Here is a 17,620-nt window from a genome sequence, read left to right as displayed (position 1 = left end):
TGTAGTTCTGACATGTTTAGTGAATGGCGTTCTGCTAAAAAGACTAGACTCGGACATTTTTAGGCAAGACGGGGAAACTAATCCGGAAAAAGAAATCGCACCGCTACTTAGTCCCTGGTCCCGGACCTGCCCTTTTTTTTTTTTTTTTTTAAAGTGCGACAAGGTGCCAAGAGCTGTTCTGCCCCTCTAAATAGAGAGCGTGCCCTCACTCAAGATGGCGTTAAGAGAGCTTCAATTTGGTACGCTGCTGATTGGATGAAGGACAGAGGGCTTCCGGGAGTTTTCAAGCCGACTGTGGGGCAGCTGAGAGGAGTTTTGCACGTGGAAAGCCGTTCCGGTGGGCGAGATGGAGACAGCCCCCAAGCCGGGGAGGGGTGTCCCGCCCAAGAAGGACAAACTTCAGACCAAGAGAAAGGTAAAGGCCTCTCTGGGTGGGAAAGGAAGTTTTTAGCTGCGGAGTCGGGGGGCGTGGCGTAGGTGCGGAGTATCAGGGCTCCTGATCTGCCCGTAGAAACCGCGGCGATACTGGGAGGAAGAGACCGTTCCGACCACAGCCGGAGCCTTTCCAGGGCCTCCTCGTAAGAAGAAGAATCGGGAGCTCCGTCCCCAGGGAGCAAAAAGTACTCACATCTTAAAGAAGTCTGGGATCTCCAAGAAGCCTCAGGTCCAGAAGAAACCCCGAGAATGGAAGAATCCGGAGTCCCAGCGGAGCTTGTCCGGGGTAAGCGTGGGACCTAATGGGTGGCGAGGCAGGTCGCTTTGTACTTTGAGAGTGAAAGGGTTGGGGTCAATTTAAGGCTGTCTGCTAATTGCGTCCTTCCTTCCCCTAGGCCCAGGACCCATTCCCAGGCCCCGCCCCCGTCCCTGTGGAGGTGGTCCAGAAGTTCTGTCGCATTGACAAATCCCGAAAGGTGAGGTCCAGCTGGAGAGTTGGGAAGTGTTGGAGGCCGGGAGTGTCAGTGATTTGGATGGAGGCTGGGCCAGGTAGCCCTCCTGTGACCCCACCTATCCTGTGGTTCTTTTGCCACTTTTGCCTACCAACAATGTTATAGCTACCACAGTCTAAAGCCAAAACTCGAAGCCGACTTGAGGTGGCTGAAGCTGAGGAAGAGGAAACAAGTATCAAAGCTGCTCGTTCTGAGCTGCTGCTTGCTGAGGAACCTGGGTGAGTGAGCCCTAATCTGGCCCCCCGCATTCCCTGCTTTATAGGACTCTCATTTCTCGTTTTTATGTTGGTACACTTGCTTCATATTGGGAAACTTTACTGCCATCCTAACCCTTGCTTTCAGGTTTCTGGAAGGGGAGGATGGGGAAGACACAGCAAAGATATGCCAGGCTGACATTGTGGAGGCTGTGGACATTGCAAGTGCAGCCAAGGTGAGCGAGGAGATAAAGGAGCTAAAGGGTTGATTGATGGTGCAGGACAACAGAGGAATGGAGGCTAGAAGAAGGCGTTACTGCAGAGAACTCATTCTTTTTTTTCTTCACTCTTTCCCAGCACTTTGACTTGAATCTGCGGCAGTTTGGACCCTACAGACTAAACTACTCTCGAACTGGGAGGTAAGGTTGAATCTAGTGACTCTTGAACTAAAATGTGTTTCCTTAACCACTTCAGCCATGCCCATTTCAGCTGTTCCCCCTGTATGTTTGGGTTGTTGATGAGGTGAGAGTCCTGCGATTTGCTTGGGTGTGAGGGTGAGCACCTACAGCAACATCTGTCTGCCCACCTGGAGAGGGAGAGGCAGGGCTGGCATGGGGCAGACCTCAAGTTGTTTGAGTTGGTGCTCTACTGCCTTAACACCCTGCTTGCCCCTCACCTCCAACAGACACCTGGCTTTTGGAGGGCGTCGGGGTCATGTGGCTGCCCTTGATTGGGTAACAAAGAAGCTTATGTGCGAGATCAACGTCATGGAGGCAGTGCGGGACATCCGGTCAGTGGCCTCACTGTCAGCAGTCAGTAGGGGTGAGACAGTCCATCCCTGATAGAATGATAGCCTGTGACCTCATTTCCCAATTGAACCACTCTTTCTCTCCTCCAGGTTTCTCCATTCTGAGGCACTGCTTGCTGTTGCTCAGAACCGCTGGCTCCACATCTATGACAATCAGGGCATTGAGCTCCACTGTATCCGCCGTTGTGACCGAGTAACACGGCTTGAGTTCCTGCCCTTCCACTTCCTCCTGGCTACCGCTGTGAGTGGCCGTGGGGCTCAGGAACTGGGTGGCAGCCCTTGGGAAGACCACTTCTCCTTTAGGACCCCAGGAGAAGGAATACAGAGGGCAATCAGGACTGGGTCATTCCCTCTCTCTCTCTCTGTCTCTCTGTCTCTCTCTTTCAGTCAGAAACAGGATTTCTAACCTACCTGGATGTGTCAGTGGGGAAGATCGTGGCAGCTCTGAATGCTCGAGCTGGGCGGCTTGATGTTATGAGTCAGAACCCTTACAATGCCGTCATCCATCTCGGACACAGCAATGGTCAGTCCCTGGCTTAGTTTTGACCCTGACCATCCTGACTTGCTTTTCTTTATATTTGTACTTCATGAGTTACCTTAAAGGTACCCTTTTATTTTCCTTTTTTATTATCTCTTGGTCTTGAGTTCCCATCTTTCCCAGGTTTAATAACCTCAGGGTTAGGTTTATATTAGCAACTTTGGTTCTTATTCCCTTCCAGGTACTGTGTCTTTATGGAGTCCAGCTATGAAGGAGCCACTGGCAAAGATTCTCTGTCATCGTGGTGGGGTCCGGGCTCTGGCAGTGGATTCTACAGGCACGTAAGTCACTGGTGGGATGAGATACTGGGAGTCACAGGTGGGCAGAAACGTGTGGAAGGCAGGTGCTTTAGGAGCACAGACTCTATAGCCAGGATGACATGGTTTAGATCACAGTGTTACTACTGATGGGCCTTGTAAGCATGGGCATATTGCATAACCTGTGTGCCACAGTTTCCTAACCCCAAAGGTGGAAATATGAGTGTCCAGTTCAAAGGTCCACAAACTTCTTCTGTGAAGTGTCAGATAGTAAATATTTTATACTTTGCTGATAAGAGGTAAAATCAAAGGGTACTATGTAGGTATTTAAATACCAAGAGGAACCGAATTATCATAATTTTTTTTTTTTTTTGAGATGGAGTCTCACTCTGACATCCAGGCTGCAGTGCAGTGGTGCGATCTCAGCTCACCGTAACCTCTGCCTCCCGGGTTCAAGGGATTCTCCTGCCTCAGCCTTCCAAGTAGCTGGGGTTACAGGCACTCGCCATCATGTCCGGCTAATTTTTGTATTTTTTTGTGTGTAGAGATGGGGTTTCACTATGTTGGCCAGGCTGGTTTTGAACTCCTGATCTCAGGTGATCTGCCCACCTCAGTCTTCCAAAGTGCTGGGATTACAGGTGTGAGCCACTGTGCCCAGCCCACAAATTTTTAAGTCATAAAATTAAACATAACATGAGGCTGGACACAGTGGCTCATGCTTATAGTCTTAACACTTTGGGAGGCTGAGGTGGGCAGATTGCTTGAGCCCGGAAGTTTGAAACTGATCTGGGCAACATGGCAAAACTCTGTCTCTATGAAATATATAAAAATTTGTCAGGGGTGGTGGTGCATGCCTGTAGTCCCAGCTCACAGGAGGCTGAGGTGGATCACTTGAGCCCAGGAAGTTAAGGCTACAGTGAGCTGTGATCATGCCACTGCACTCCAGCCTGCGCAACAGAGTGAGAGTCCGTCTCAAAAAAAATAGTAATTGTGATAATTTGTTTTCTCTTGGTATTTAAATTCTTCCATAGTACCCTTTGATGTTTACCTCTTATCAGCAAAGCATAAAATGTTTACTATCGACACTTTACAGAAAAAGTCTATGGACCTTTGAACTGTACACTCATATTTCCACTTTTGGGGTGAGGAAAAACTCTAGCATGGGCAACAGAGAGACCCTGTCTCAAAATAATAAAAATAATCAAATTTGATATTTTTGTAATACAGAGCTACTAATGGGAAGAACTGAATTTCTCTTTTTGAGGATAACATTTTGCCTAATTGATGTACAAAGTTAGTGTTCCAAATGGTCAAATTTGATTGTAGATATTCATGTTCATGCTGATCTGTAGAGATTTCATGTATTTCATCTTTGAAAACATCTTTTGACACAGATAGCTAATGATAGGTGACATGAGATGCTCAAAATGCTGTGAAGCATTTATGACTGTGTCACTGTGACTTGTAGTATGCAAAGCAGCAGTGCAAATCAAGGTGCCATAGTCTCTGCCATGACCACTCGGCTGTGTGTGTGGTAGAGCAAAAGCAGCTACAGTGTAAATAAATAGTCAGTTTGGCCATGTTCCAATAAAACTTTATTTGTGGATATTGGAATTTGAATTTCATACAGTTTTCACAGTCTCAAAATATTTTGATTTTTTTCAACCACTTAAAAATGTAAAAACCATTCTTAGCTTGTGGGCTACACAAAACTAGATGATGGGCCAGGTTTGGCCCATGGGCAGTAGTTTGCCAAGCCCTGGTTTAAAGCCCTCATAAAAGCTCTTGTAGACATTAAGATGAGTTAAGGCATATATAGTTTGGCACAGTGCCTAGCAAATAGGGAGCACTGTGTTCATCACTGTCATTCAAGGTGATCACTCTCTCTAGGTCTGGCTGGTAATGTGGGGGTGGAGGTGGTATCTGCTTTGGATTTCTGCTGTTCCTGAGAGAGTGTGCATTTTCCACAGCTGTTCTGTCTGATTTGTATTTTCCTCTGATTCCTTTCATCGTCAGGTATTCACTGGGCACCTGCTGTGGGCTGGACTCTGTGCTGAGGTTCTGGAGATATAAAGATGAATTGTTGAGCCTGCCCTGGTGTGGTGCTCCAGTTACCCTTTAGGTACAAAAACTTATGGCTATGGTTTTTGAAAATGATTGGCCAGTAAAATGTATTTATTTATTTTTTGAGATGAAGTCTTGCTCTGTCCAGGCCGGAATGCAGTGGTACAATTTTGGCTCATTGCAACCTCCACCTCCTAGGCTCAAGCGATTCTCCTGCCTCATCCTCCCAAGTAGCTGGGACTACAGGTGCATGCCACTGCACCCAGCTAATTTTTCTATTTTTAGTAGAGAGAGTGTTTCACCATGTTGGCCAGGCTGAGTCTAGAACTCCTGACCTCAGGCGGTCCGCCCACCTCGGCCTCCCAAAGTGCTGGGATTATAGGCTTGAGCCACCACGCTCAGCCCTGGTGATGCCAGTTTCTGTGCAGTTGTTGTCTGTTATCCCAGACTCAATGTGTCCATCCCTGGATAGGTCACCCCCTCCTAAAGTTTCTCTTGACCTGCTCTCATTCTCTCAGAATTGTCCTGTCACCCAGAATTTGACTCAGACACACAATACCATAGCCAGCTAATTCTTCTGTTTTTTTGTAGAGATGGGGTTTCACCACATAGCCCAGGCTGGTCTCAGTCTTGAACTCCTGTGCTCAAGTGATCCTTCCACCTTGGCCTCCCAAAGTGCTGGGATTACAGACATGAGCCACTATGTCCAGCTTGGCCACCAGCTTATTGAAAGTCTCCAGGATTGGCCGGGCGTGGTGGCTCATGCCTGTAATCCAAGCACTCTGGAGGCCAAGGCGGGTGGATCACCTGAGGTCGGGAGTTCAAGACCAGCCTGACCATCATGGTGAAACCATGTCTTAAAAAAAAATAAAGAAAAGAAAAGAAAAAGAAAGTCTCCAGGATGCTGGGACCCCGCGCCCTTGCCCTTCCATAATTGTATCTTTGTGAACAAGTGATTTAGTTTTGCCCTTTTTACTCCATATCTATACCAGCCTGGCTCTAGGAGAGTGGGGAGGCCTGCTCTAAGGTTTCTGCCCTCTCTGGGCCACTGGGCCAAAGCTGTAGCTTGGCCTTCGTGGGCTACCTGGGTCAGCCACTCCTGTGCTTAGGGCTTAATCACTAGTTTACTGAGGCCTGAAGTTTAATCAGCACCTTGATGCTGAACAGCTCTTTTCCTTGATCTTCAGCCCTCCTTGCTTATCTCTGGTCTTCCTCTGACAGAAGCTTGTCAGACAGGCGATGGGGGCTCCAGTGATGAAGCTGACCATCTTTCTTAAGAGGTGTTCTGGAAGCTTGCACTAAGATTGGATTGGGTTGACTTCTTAAAGCTGAACTGCTGTTTGCAAGTTTGGTAGTACAATAGCATGGCCCAGACTCCCATCTGGCATAGGGCTGGTCTTTACCCAGGAATCCCACAGATGGGGGTAAGGAGGGGAGAGGAGCCAGCATGCACCCTTGAGTCATTAGATTATCAAAGGATGTGACCCTGTGTCCCAGGAGCGCTTGGTAATTCCTGGTTTGCACTGGTGGCCTTTCTCTGTGGCAGTCAGGGCCCTGATTATCTTGTCAGAAGTATCCAGCTGGGTCTCTCTTGGGCTCCATCACCGTTCAAGTCTCTGCTCTTAAGAACTCTTTAAGTTGGGTGCAGTGGCTCATGCCTGTAATCCCAGGACTTTGGGAGGCCAAGGTGTGCAGATCACCTGAGGTCAGGAGATCGAGACCAGCCCAGCCAATATGGTGAACCCCCATCTCTACTAAAAATAAAAAATTAGCTGGGCGTCGTGGCGAACATCTGTAATCCCACCTACTTGGGAGACTGAGGCAGAAGAATTGCTTGAACCTGGGAGGCGGAGGTTGCAGTAAGCCGAGATTGCACCACTACACTCCAGCCTGGGTGACAGAGTGAGACTCCATCTAAAAAAAAAAGAACAAAAAACAAAAAACTCTTTAGTTCCCTTCTCCTGGGTTCACAGCCAAGGCAAAAAAGAGAGTCCTTGGCCTCTTGGCAAACATACATCCCCTGCCTGGCTGGTGCCCCTTCAGCTTCCCTCTCTAAGGAACAACTTGAACATAGAACTCCAACCTCACCTGTAGTCCCAGCACTTTAGGAAGCTGAGGTGGGCAGGTCACTTGAGGCCAGGAGTTCAAGACCAGCGTGGCCAATATGGCAAAACCCTGGCTTTACAGGAAATACAAAAATGAGCCATGGTGGTGTGTGCCTGTAATCCCAGCTGCTTGGGAGCGTGAAGCACGAGAATCACTTGAACCAGGGAGGCAGAGGTTGCAGTGAACCAAGGTCACGCCACTGCACTCCAGCTTGGGCGAAAGAGTGAGACCCTGTCTCAAAAAAAAAAAAAAAGGAAGAAAAGAAACTTCAACCTCTGAAAGTAAACAACTTATGCAGTGATTCCCAGAGAAGATTTAGTCACCAACCTTCCCTCTCTCCTTCCAAGGAAAGCCAAGAGAGGGGCGGGGCACGGCCCTCCAGTGCGTTACTTCACCGCTTCCTGAGTAAGCCTTCTCAAGTCCGTGCAGCCTTCAGTTTGTGATTTGTCATTGCCTGAGAGCAATGTTAGGATGATGAGCTACGAGTCCTCAGTCTGAAGCCCCACAGGCCAGGTGCAGTGACTCACACCTGTAACCCCAGCACTTTGAAGGCCAAGGCAGGTGGATCACCTAAGGTTAGGAGTTCAAGACCAACTTGACCAACATGGAGAAACCCCATCTCTACTAAAAATACAAAATTAGCCGTGCGTGGTGGTGCATGCCTCTAGTTCCAGCTACTCGGGAGGCTGAGGCAGGAGAATCACTTGAACCCAGGAGGCAGAGGTTGTGGTGAGCAGAGATTGTGCCATTGCACTCCAGCCTGGACAAGAGCGAAACTCAGACTCAAAAAAGTAAAAATTTAAAAAAAAACCATCACAATTTGTCCCCTCTTGATTTTCCTGACCATATTTTCCACTAATCCCGCTAACAAACCTCTGCCACCATCTCGGTCTCCACGCTCTGGTATTAATGCATTTGAACTTGCTGTGTATGTTTCCTGCACTTTTTTTGAGAATTACCTAGAATGGATCAATCCTACCTTTCCCATGAAGCCCCTCCTGACCATTGCAGATGCCTTCCCTTTGCTGGGCTGTGTGCTGCATATGTGTACAGGGGAATATCACATTTAGGTACAGCACAGCCTGTTCGTGTGTGAGCTCCTTTTGACTCCCATGTCTCGAGAGGGGTGTGTGGTGTTAGCATCTGCAGGTCAGAGGCAGATGCTAAAGAGACAGGCCTGACCATTCACCTAGCTTTCCTTTCTCTGAGCTTCAGTTTCCTCACCTCTAAAAAGGAAATAAAACTGTGTGCAGCTTAACCGAGGAGATGCCTGTGGAGTGTTCAGGGTGACGGCCGTGGTCACTACTATTAATCTTTTTCTCCCCATCTGGACTTGGCCACAGCTTGCTTGTTAAACCCATTTACTGATAGATTGATTAATCTCTCTTCTCTCACCAGGTACATGGCCACCTCTGGCCTAGACCACCAGCTGAAGATCTTTGACTTGCGAGGGACGTTCCAGCCTCTGAGCACTCGGACCTTGCCCCATGGAGCAGGGCACCTGGCCTTCTCCCAGAGGGGACTGCTGGTGGCGGGAATGGGTGACGTTGTCAACATCTGGGCAGGGCAGGGCAAGGCCAGCCCACCCTCCCTTGAGCAGCCCTACCTCACCCACCGGCTCTCAGGCCCTGTGCATGGCCTTCAGTTCTGCCCCTTTGAAGATGTGCTGGGGGTGGGGCACAGTGGGGGCATCACCAGCATGCTGGTCCCTGGTGAGTGGGTCAGGGGACTGGGCTTGGAGTGAATGAACTCTGGGTGGAAGTTTGGGCCTGAGACAGCTAGGAGCTGGGGACTTGGTTGGGCTGGAGCTGTTGGACTGAGGGCCTTCCTTATGGCTCCATGCTCCTCTCTCCCTCTGTCCAGGGGCTGCTGAGCCCAACTTTGATGGCCTGGAGAGTAACCCATATAGAAGCCGGAAGCAGCGCCAGGAATGGGAGGTGAAGGCCTTGCTGGAGAAGGTGAGGCTTCCCTACTGGAGAGCGTGAGCTTGAGAGGGTGAGATTCCCCCCTGCTGGAGAGAGTGAGGTCCCTGCTGCTGGGGAAGGTGTGTATGTGGTTTGCGGCTGAAGGCAAAGAAGGGTCTCGTGCTGGGGGTCTTGGGTAGAGGGGTTCAGCAGCCTCCCTGGCTTCTCTTTGGTGCTGCCCTCCTGTGGCTCCTTGCTGAGTCCTATCCCTCTGTGACATCCCCAGGTACCCGCAGAGCTTATTTGTCTGGACCCACGAGCCCTGGCTGAGGTGGATGTCATCTCTCTGGAGCAGAGAAAGAAGGAGCAGATAGAGAGGCTGGTATGGAGCAGATCCCTGAGTGCCCAGACCCATCCTCACCCCACATCTTCTCCCCACCATGGCTTGTCCCTACAAGTGCGGCCAGCATGTGGGTGCTGCCAGTTCCTTGACTCTGCGGCTGTAACAGATTTCACTCCTGTCCCCTCCTTCAGGGCTATGACCCAGAGGCTAAGGCTCCATTCCAGCCAAAGCCAAAGCAGAAGGGCCGCAGCTCCACGGCAAGCCTGGTGAAGAGGAAGAGGAAGGTCATGGATGAGGAACACCGGGTAGATGAGCATTGGGATGGGCTGGGCCTCCCACAGGCTACACCTTCCTGCTTGTGCCTCTGCCCTTGGCAGCCTGCCATTTCTTACTCTGTCCCTGTGTCCTCCCTCTCTCTGGTCCCCAGGACAAGGTCCGGCAGAGCCTTGAGCAGCAGCAGCAGCTGCAGCAGAAGGAAGCAAAGACCAAGCCCACGGGGGCCTGGCCATCTGCCCTGGACAGATTTGTGCGCTGAGCCAGGCTCCAGGGTTGCCTGGGGACAGTGTCTCCCAAGATCACCTGTAAGGAAATTACTATTCCCTGGAACAAGGAGGTGGGGACAGTGTGCTCCCTTCCCCAGTTTGGGGGTGGACAGGTGGCTCCTGGGGTGGGTTGGTATTAAAAAGGAAAGTGGTTTTTTTGGATAATGTGTCTGGATCATACTGTGGACCTGTTCCCCTCCCCCTTGCCCAGCATGAGGCCATTCTAGGATTAGAGGAATCAGTGTCCTGCCTCTACCCCCACCCCCCATACCTTGTGGCTGCTGTGGCCTTAGCTTTGCCTTTTAGGGGCCTTCGTCATCAGAGAGGCTGTCCTCTTTCCCGTGACCCTGGAGACATCCTTCCCATGCAGCAGGGTCTGGCAGCCTCTGGGCTCTCCAGGTTTGTGTTCTGGGAGTTCTGGTGAAGATGACACTGCACTCGAAGAAGTGGAGACAAGTTTATTGAGGAGCTTAACACCCCTCTTCTGCCCTAGCTGGAGAGAACAACTGCAGCATTTTTTGTTTCTTTTTCTCTTCCTGATGACCATCTTTGGGGCTGGCAGGCCAGGCCCCTCAGTGTCTCCCATATCCCTGTCTTTAGTGAGACTGAGGATGTAGTATGAGGAACCATATCAGCTGCAGCCAGTGAGGGCCCCTGCATTGGGCCTGGGAGAGAGAAGGTCCTGTTCCTGCCTTTCCTGTGGTCCCAAGCACTCTCAGCTGTGAAGCCAGGCTATTATCCGACACCGCAGGACGCCCAGGACTCCCTGGAACCAGGAGCAAAAGGGCACAGTCCTTTCTCCATCAGAGCCACCCACCAGCTTCCAGGCTTCCTGCATCTTCCAGGGGTCCAGCCTGTGGGACGTCAGCAGGAATTTCCCATAGCAGCACCGGTCCAGGGGGTAGTGGGTAGCACCAGCCAGCTTGACACACTGTGTTGGGGCGAGGCCTCCTCGTCGGGCACTTACCCCCACAAAGACATCCTCTAATGGGAGAGGGGGTGCCCGGCTGGCCACCTTGAGAATGAGCTGCACAGCAGACGCTGACAGCACGTATCCCGTGCCTGAGGCATAGGGTGGAAAGGGGCCCCAGGTGTGAGGCCACTGCTCCTCCGAAACATGGTGTCTACCCCCTGGTGTCCGAGAGGGGTTCACCCGCCAGTGCACCCGGCCCAGGTACAGAAGAGGCACTTCCTCGCTGTGCAAGGCCTGGCCACCTTCCTTCTCTTCATTCCCAACCTCAGCCTCTCTCTGAGATTCCGTGCTTGTCTCCCATTGCTCCCAACGGCCCCCTCGCAAGACCAGCTCTGATACCAGTTCGGGGACGTTGACATACACATCATCGTCTGTCTTGAGGACGTATCGGGCCATGGGACAGTGTTTGTCAGCCCAGTTCAGCCCAGTGAGGGTTTTGAGTGTGAGGTTGCGGTAGGAGTCCTGGAAGGCAGCCTGTAAGATGTCCCCCTGGGCCAGTGACTCCGAGGCCAGGTCGTTCCCATGGGAGCCCCACCTGGGGTTCTGTGGGTTCGGCTCTCCCAGCAGGAATAGCGTCTGTACCCTGAGCCCTCGAGCCTCACGCAGCCCGCCCCACGAGGCCCGAATGGCGTTTCTCTGGTTCAGGTTCCCCGGAGCCGTGCACACTAGGATGAGCAGGAAGGGAGGGGCGCCGGGACCACCGCAAGCTTCCTGGTTGGGGATCAAGAGGCGGGGCAGGGCCAGGGGAGGCCCCGGTGAGGCGGGGGCTGGGAGCAGGGAGGCTAGTGAGAGGCTCAGCAGCTCCTCCCCCAACCCCGAAGGCCCAAAGAGGGTCCAGACAATCACCAGCAGCAGAGCTGCGAGGAGCAGGCGCCGGAAGAGCTTGAGATGCATGGTGCGGCGCACTCTTAAGGGGATCCGGAAAAGCGAATGGCGGCTGTGGGGCGGAGACTAGCTCCCAGGGGCTGGGCCGCGGCCGGGGACTTAACCGACCACGCCCGGGATGCGGAGAGCGGGGCGCGCGGCCGGGACCAGCGCACCCTGGAGTACGCGGGGAGGCGGTGCAGCTGCAGACCGTGGTCGAGGTATGCTGCGGGGGTGGCTACCTTGTTGCGGCCTCGCCGCCAGCAAGCTTCGCTCCATGGCCGACCGACTGCGGCGCTCACGGCCCCTCCCCCGCCTCGCCCGGGCGGCCGGCCCGCCGCAAGCTTCCGCGCTGCGCGCATCCCCGCCGGAAGCCGCGTCGGAGTAGCGCGGCAAGACGCGGAAACCCGGGCAGGTGGAGTGGCACCGAACGGAGCGAGACCGGTCTGCCCAGCCGCTCCCCGTCCTGACCCACCCATGTACTCCACCAGGGAGCCCAGGCCTTTCATAACCAATGTCGGCGTCTTTGCCTTTGTTGTTTTAGATCAGAGCCCCAAGGACTTTATGACTAAATGACCCTTTTGGCTAGGCTCAGCTACCCATCCCACAACCGTGCTGCAACACCAACCCCAGATGATTTGTCTCTAAACTGATCTCGGTCTCCCCCACAAGGCTGGAAACTGTTTTCCCCTCACTCTTCTCTTTACAGGGAAGGACATCACTACATGTAGGGAGACTGGGGGGTCTGCAGCATCACCACTGCCAGAACCAATAGTTATTGTGTGGGTGACTGAGTCGGGACAGCTCTAACTGGAAAGGGAGAAATGCCTATAAGGACTCAGCACCTTAACATTCCCTATTAGAATGGACAGAACCACAAAGAAGGAAGCCATCGGTATATAAACTATTTATTAACAGACAAGGCCTACAGACTTATTTCTTCTTGGATACACCCACGGTGCGGCCACGGCGGCCAGTGGTCTTGGTGTGCTGGCCGCGGACACGAAGGCTGCAGGTAAAAAGAAGGGTCATAGGTCATACACAGCACAAAAAATGTTGGGCAAAAGGGAAGAGTGAGCAGGAGGAATGCTGTGAGTTGAGGCAGGCAGGAAGGGGAGACCCCCAACTCACCCCCAGAAGTGGCGAAGCCCTCTATGGGCCCGAATCTTCTTCAGTCGCTCCAGGTCTTCACGGAGCTTGTTGTCCAGACCATTGGCTAGGACCTGGATTCAGAGGGGGCAAGGGATCTTTATCGCCTGACCTCCCATGCCCAATTCTATTAGGATTCTCCACCATTCCTCTAATCCTGCCCTCATTTTGGTACACACCTGGCTATATTTTCCATCCTTTACATCCTTCTGTCTGTTTAAGAACCAGTCTGGGATCTTATATTGGCGTGGATTCTGCATAATGGTGATCACACGTTCCACCTGGCAGGCAGGACAAGGTCAGATCTAGACAGCCTCCTTTCCGAGGCAGACTCTACCCCCAACCCCCTTCCTTATCCTCACCTCATCCTCAGTGAGTTCTCCTGCCCTCTTGGTGAGGTCAATGTCTGCTTTCCTCAACACCACATGAGCGTATCTTCGGCCCACACCCTGAATGAAGTGAGAGGTTTTGGAGTTAAGGTTGAATCTGATTTATGAATACAGACTTTATAGTATAGACAATCAATCTTTGCAAGCAGGCAGTATCTTTTCTTTTCTCATTGCCCAGCATATGTAGTTGGTACTATGTGCCTTCTGATTTTTGCATTTTGGAGAACAAGGGGCCTGCCCCTCCAGGCTGATGCAGCAAACAACCAGGGTCTCATGAATTACAGGCTTTGATTAAAGTACTGGGCCGTCAGTTGCTCGGAATCTCTTAAGGGTCACAATTCAGGCAAGTCACTGTATCCCTATGAACAAAGTATCCAAAGATCACCAACTTAATTTTGTCAGTGCCCAGAACTGACTGCTCAAGTGATTAAAAAGAAACTAATGCGCCAGGCGTGGTGGTGCACGCCTGTAATCCCAGCACTTTGGGAGGCCAAGGCAGGTGGATCACCCAAGGTCAGGAGTTCGAGACTAGCCTGACCAACATGGTAAAACTGTCTGTAATAAATATAAAAACTCAGCCAGGTGTGGTGGCACTTGCCTGTAATACCAGCCAATCGGGAGGCTGAGACAGGAGAATCACTTGAACCCGGGAAGTGGAGGCTGCAGGGAGACGAGACCAAGCCATTGCACTCAAGCCTGGGCAATAAGAGCAAAACTCTCGTCTTAAAAAAAAAAAAAAAAAAAAAAAACAAAACAAAACAAAACAAACTAATGCTTACTTTGGTAGCATAATATCAACGCCAGCACTAGCACTCATGCCATCTAAACTCATGAACCAAAGTGATTTGGATAGTGAAGGATGGACTGAATAGTGAGGTCCTCCCCTCATTTATGTCCAACTAGAAACTCAGAATGTGGCCCTATTTGGATGTGAGGTCATTAGGGGAATATTTAGGTAATATGATGTTATACTTGATTAGGGTGGGCTCTAGATCCAATGACAAGTCATCTTATAAGATAAACACGAAGAGGATCACGAGATGACAGCAACAGACTGGAGTAATGCAGCTACAAACCAGGAACACTAAGAATTACTGACAACCACCGGAAGAGAGGAAGAGACAAGGCAGGATTCTTAAATGCCTTCAGCGCCAAGAATAATTTTCTTTTCTTTTTTTTTTTTTTGAGATGGAGTTTTGCTCTTGTTACCCAGGCTGGAGTGCAATGGCGCGATCTCGGCTCACCGCAACCTCCGCCTCCTGGGTTCAGGCAATTCTCCTGCCTCAGCCTCCTGAGCAGCTGGGATTACAGGCACGTGCCACCATGCCCAGCTGATTTTTTGTATTTTCAGTAGAGACGGGGTTTCACCATGTTGACCAGGATGGTCTCGATCTCTTGACCTCGTGATCCACCCGCCTCGGCCTCCCAAAGTGCTGGGATTACAGGCTTGAGCCACCGCGCCCGGCCAAGAATAATTTTCTGATTAGTTTATATGAACTTGTTATAGTAGGTCCCAGGAAATTAAAACAAATGCCATTTCCTCTCAGCAAGAAAGAAATCAAAGAGGTTGGCCTCACAGTGGCTCACGCCTTTAATTCCAGCCCTTTGGGAGGCTGAGGCTGGATGATCACTGAGCCCAGGAGTTTCAGACCAGCCTAGGCAACACAGTGAGATCCTATCTCTAAAAAACAAACAAACAAAACTGCACTCCAGCCTGGGCAAGAGTGAGACTCTGTCTTGGAAAAAAACAAAAATAAATGTGACCAAGGGTCAAATTAGCAGGCTGATTCAGAAGAGAGTAGTCTTTCAAATTTATTTATTAAATGACAGGGTTTCACCATGTTGGCCAGGCTGGTCTCGAACCCCTGACCTCAGGGGATCCACCCACCTCAGTCTCCCAAAGTGCTGGAATTACAGGGATGAGCCACTGTGCCCAGCCTCAAATTTTATTAAATGTCCTATTTCATAAGTCAACCATCAAATTTCATAAACTTACAAATGAAAAGATTTACCTCAGGCCAGGTGTGGTGGTTCAGGCCTGTAATTCCAGCACTTTGGGAGGCCAAGGCAGGTGGATCACCTGAGGTCAGGAGTTCAAGACCAGCCTGGACAACATGGTGAATGAAACCCCATCCCTACTAAAAACACCAAAATTAACTAGGTAATTTCAGGTGCCTGAAATCTCAGCTGCTCAGGAGGCTGAGGCAGAATTGCTTGAATCCGGGAGGTGGAAGTTGCAGTGATCTGAGATGGCACTACTGTACTCCAGCCTGGGCAAAAGAGCAAGACTGTCTCCCCACCAAAAATGGAAAGAATTTTCCTTTACAGTCCTCAAACCTGCCAAGAGTATCCCTACTACTATCCGTTCCCTAACATCACCTAAGTACCTACCATGCAACAGAAGCTGAGAACTGAAAGACAGGCCTAGACCTGTACCCATGAAATGGACACATACTGATAGGCTATTTCCACAACTAACTACACATTCTGATTATAAAAAAAAAAAAAAAAAGCATGTATCTAGAAAGGAGTTCCTTGTATTTGTGGAGAGAAATATACAAGTGAAGCAATGTTCTTGCATTCCCTTTTGGATTCTTACAAGCGAAAGAGATCTGTACTCCTTCCCACTTTGATAGGAAAGGAGTGTCAATTTTGGCATCTGAGTAAATGTCCTGCTCAGACTTCCTCCACCCTCCATTTACAGGTTTCTTCACACTTTATCTGTTGGCATGTCTACTCATCCCTCAAGAAGCCCAATAATCCTCCTGTTCCCAGGGCATATAAATTTCACAGGAAAGGTTGCTATTATGATGGTGGTTTGGGTAAAGAAACGAATCTAGAAGGGATCTCACAAGCTCGTGGTTCAGGGAAATCTTAGTGAATTTGGGTAGGTAACCATACCCCTCCCCACTTCCCCCAGTGAAGTGTTTTGGCTTGATCTTAAACCACTCTATTGGCATTACTTAACCTCTGTGATAAATGTGGTAAGGACTAAAGGGGTTAGTTTCTCCCTAAACCATTTTCTTTTTTTTTTTTTTTTTGAGACGGAGTTTCGCTCTTGTTACCCAGGCTGGAGTGCAATGGCGCGATCTCGGCTCACCGCAACCTCCGCCTCCTGGGTTCAGGCAATTCTCCTGCCTCAGCCTCCTGAGCAGCTGGGATTACAGGCACGTGCCACCATGCCCAGCTGATTTTTTGTATTTTCAGTAGAGACGGGGTTTCACCATGTTGACCAGGATGGTCTCGATCTCTTGACCTCGTGATCCACCCGCCTCGGCCTCCCAGAGTGCTGGGATTACAGGCTTGAGCCACCGCGCCCGGCTAACCATTTTCTCTTCTTTTGAGACGGAGTCTCGCTCTGTCGCCAAAGCTGGAGTGCAGTAGCACGAACTCGGCTCAGGGCAATCTCCGCCTCCCGGTTTCATGCGATTTTCCTGCCTCAGCCTCCCGAGCAGCTGGGACTACAGGCGCGCACCACCACGCCCAGCTAATTTTTTTTGTATTTTCAGTAGAGACAGGATTTCACCATGTTGGCTAGGATGGTCTGGATCTCTTGCCCTTATGATCCGCCCGCCTCGGCCTCCCAAAGTGCTGGGATTACAGGTGTAAGCCACCGTGCCCGGCCCACTTTCTTTTCTAAATCCAGCAGTCCAGGTGATCTGGATGAGACTCAAGTTTCCCCAACCTTGCTTTATTTTTGCTTATATCTTCACAACCCAATTCTCATTTACATTCCCTATTCCTTACCCTACTTCACTTACCTTAATGGCAGTGATGGCAAAGGCTATTTTCCGCCGCCCATCGATGTTGGTGTTGAGTACTCGCAAAATATGCTGGAACTTTTCAGGGATCACTAGAGACTGATTGAAAAAGTATGGGGGAGAAATCAGACACAGTAAACTACTATCAAACAGTAATGTTGCTAAGGCAAACGAACTTCATAAAGAAAAGTTAAAAACCTGTCACACAAGTGGGCAAAGACACCCGACCCCCATCCCTTAGGTTTTCACATCACAGCAAACTCCTCAAGTCCTGCACAGAGTAGGAACATGAAGCATTCAAGCCTGGGAAAATAAAACCTCTGGAGAGAGGAGGCAGGTCTCCTGCCCATTTCCAAAAGTGCACTCTGCGTGGCAGAAGCCAGAGTTCCCCATAATACGCCCAAGCCTTTGGAAGCTTCCATGTACCCAAGCAGTCACCCTTCCTCGGGCCCGCTACCCGGAATTGGAAATCTTTGGTGTCCCTTTCCAGGGGTGCGATTCAAGGCTCCATACAGAAGGTTGCAGGCCCTCAGGACAGAGCGTTTACAGAACTCTGACAGCCGGCTTCCCTTGCCCGAGTTCCGATGTCGCTGGATCACGGCACAACTTCCAGGCTTACCATGGCGGCAGCACAAGCGGCGGCGTGAAAGCCTCCTGTGGAAGAGAGAACGGAAGTGACGCAATATTCTTATATAGCTTCTAGGAGGAAGAGGCGGAGCTATCTAACAGAAGTGCTTCCGGAAACTTTCAGCGCGAGCTGCCTGGACTTATGAGAGTACGG

At 50.7% G+C, this 17,620-nt stretch overlaps 3 protein-coding genes across 5 annotated transcripts; 1 reads left to right on the top strand and 2 right to left on the bottom strand.

Moving 5' to 3' along the window:
• Positions 1-18: 18 nt before the first annotated feature.
• Positions 19-9,918, top strand: WDR46 (WD repeat domain 46). Of its 3 annotated transcripts, XM_032253382.1 has the most exons (15): positions 19-415; positions 512-721; positions 831-911; positions 1,053-1,165; positions 1,290-1,377; positions 1,499-1,560; positions 1,827-1,931; positions 2,040-2,190; positions 2,337-2,472; positions 2,669-2,768; positions 8,313-8,626; positions 8,778-8,872; positions 9,105-9,200; positions 9,353-9,466; positions 9,589-9,865. In XM_032253382.1, exons 1-15 carry the CDS (start codon positions 347-349, stop codon positions 9,694-9,696), a joined length of 1,842 nt encoding a protein of 613 aa, XP_032109273.1. In that variant the 5' UTR covers positions 19-346; the 3' UTR covers positions 9,697-9,865. The 3 variants fall into 3 exon arrangements, with proteins under 3 accessions (XP_032109273.1, XP_032109272.1, XP_032109274.1); XM_032253381.1 differs by having other exon boundaries at positions 208-415; positions 9,353-9,918; XM_032253383.1 differs by lacking the exons at positions 9,353-9,466; positions 9,589-9,865 and having other exon boundaries at positions 208-415; positions 8,778-8,909; positions 9,105-9,194.
• Positions 9,919-10,146: 228 nt separating this feature from the next.
• On the bottom strand, positions 10,147-11,884 carry B3GALT4 (beta-1,3-galactosyltransferase 4). The gene has a single exon (XM_032253387.1). The coding sequence runs from the start codon at positions 11,568-11,570 to the stop codon at positions 10,419-10,421; it is 1,152 nt and encodes a 383-aa protein (XP_032109278.1). The 5' UTR covers positions 11,571-11,884; the 3' UTR covers positions 10,147-10,418.
• A 548-nt stretch (positions 11,885-12,432) lies between these two features.
• On the bottom strand, positions 12,433-17,560 carry RPS18 (ribosomal protein S18). The gene is made up of 6 exons (XM_032253388.1): positions 17,459-17,560; positions 16,840-16,938; positions 13,052-13,138; positions 12,869-12,970; positions 12,672-12,763; positions 12,433-12,549 (listed from the first exon to the last, which is right to left on the bottom strand). Exons 1-6 carry the CDS (start codon positions 17,459-17,461, stop codon positions 12,474-12,476), a joined length of 459 nt encoding a protein of 152 aa, XP_032109279.1. The 5' UTR covers positions 17,462-17,560; the 3' UTR covers positions 12,433-12,473.
• Between the last annotated feature and the right edge of the window lie 60 nt (positions 17,561-17,620).

The sequence above is a fragment of the Sapajus apella genome, unplaced genomic scaffold (genome assembly GCF_009761245.1).
Source record: "Sapajus apella isolate SASKATOON/1434 unplaced genomic scaffold, GSC_monkey_1.0 scaffold83, whole genome shotgun sequence".
In the NCBI taxonomy this organism is placed as follows: Eukaryota; Metazoa; Chordata; class Mammalia; order Primates; family Cebidae; genus Sapajus; species Sapajus apella.
The sequence above is the reverse complement of the archived record's forward strand: the minus strand, read 5'-3'. Positions and strand labels throughout refer to the sequence as shown.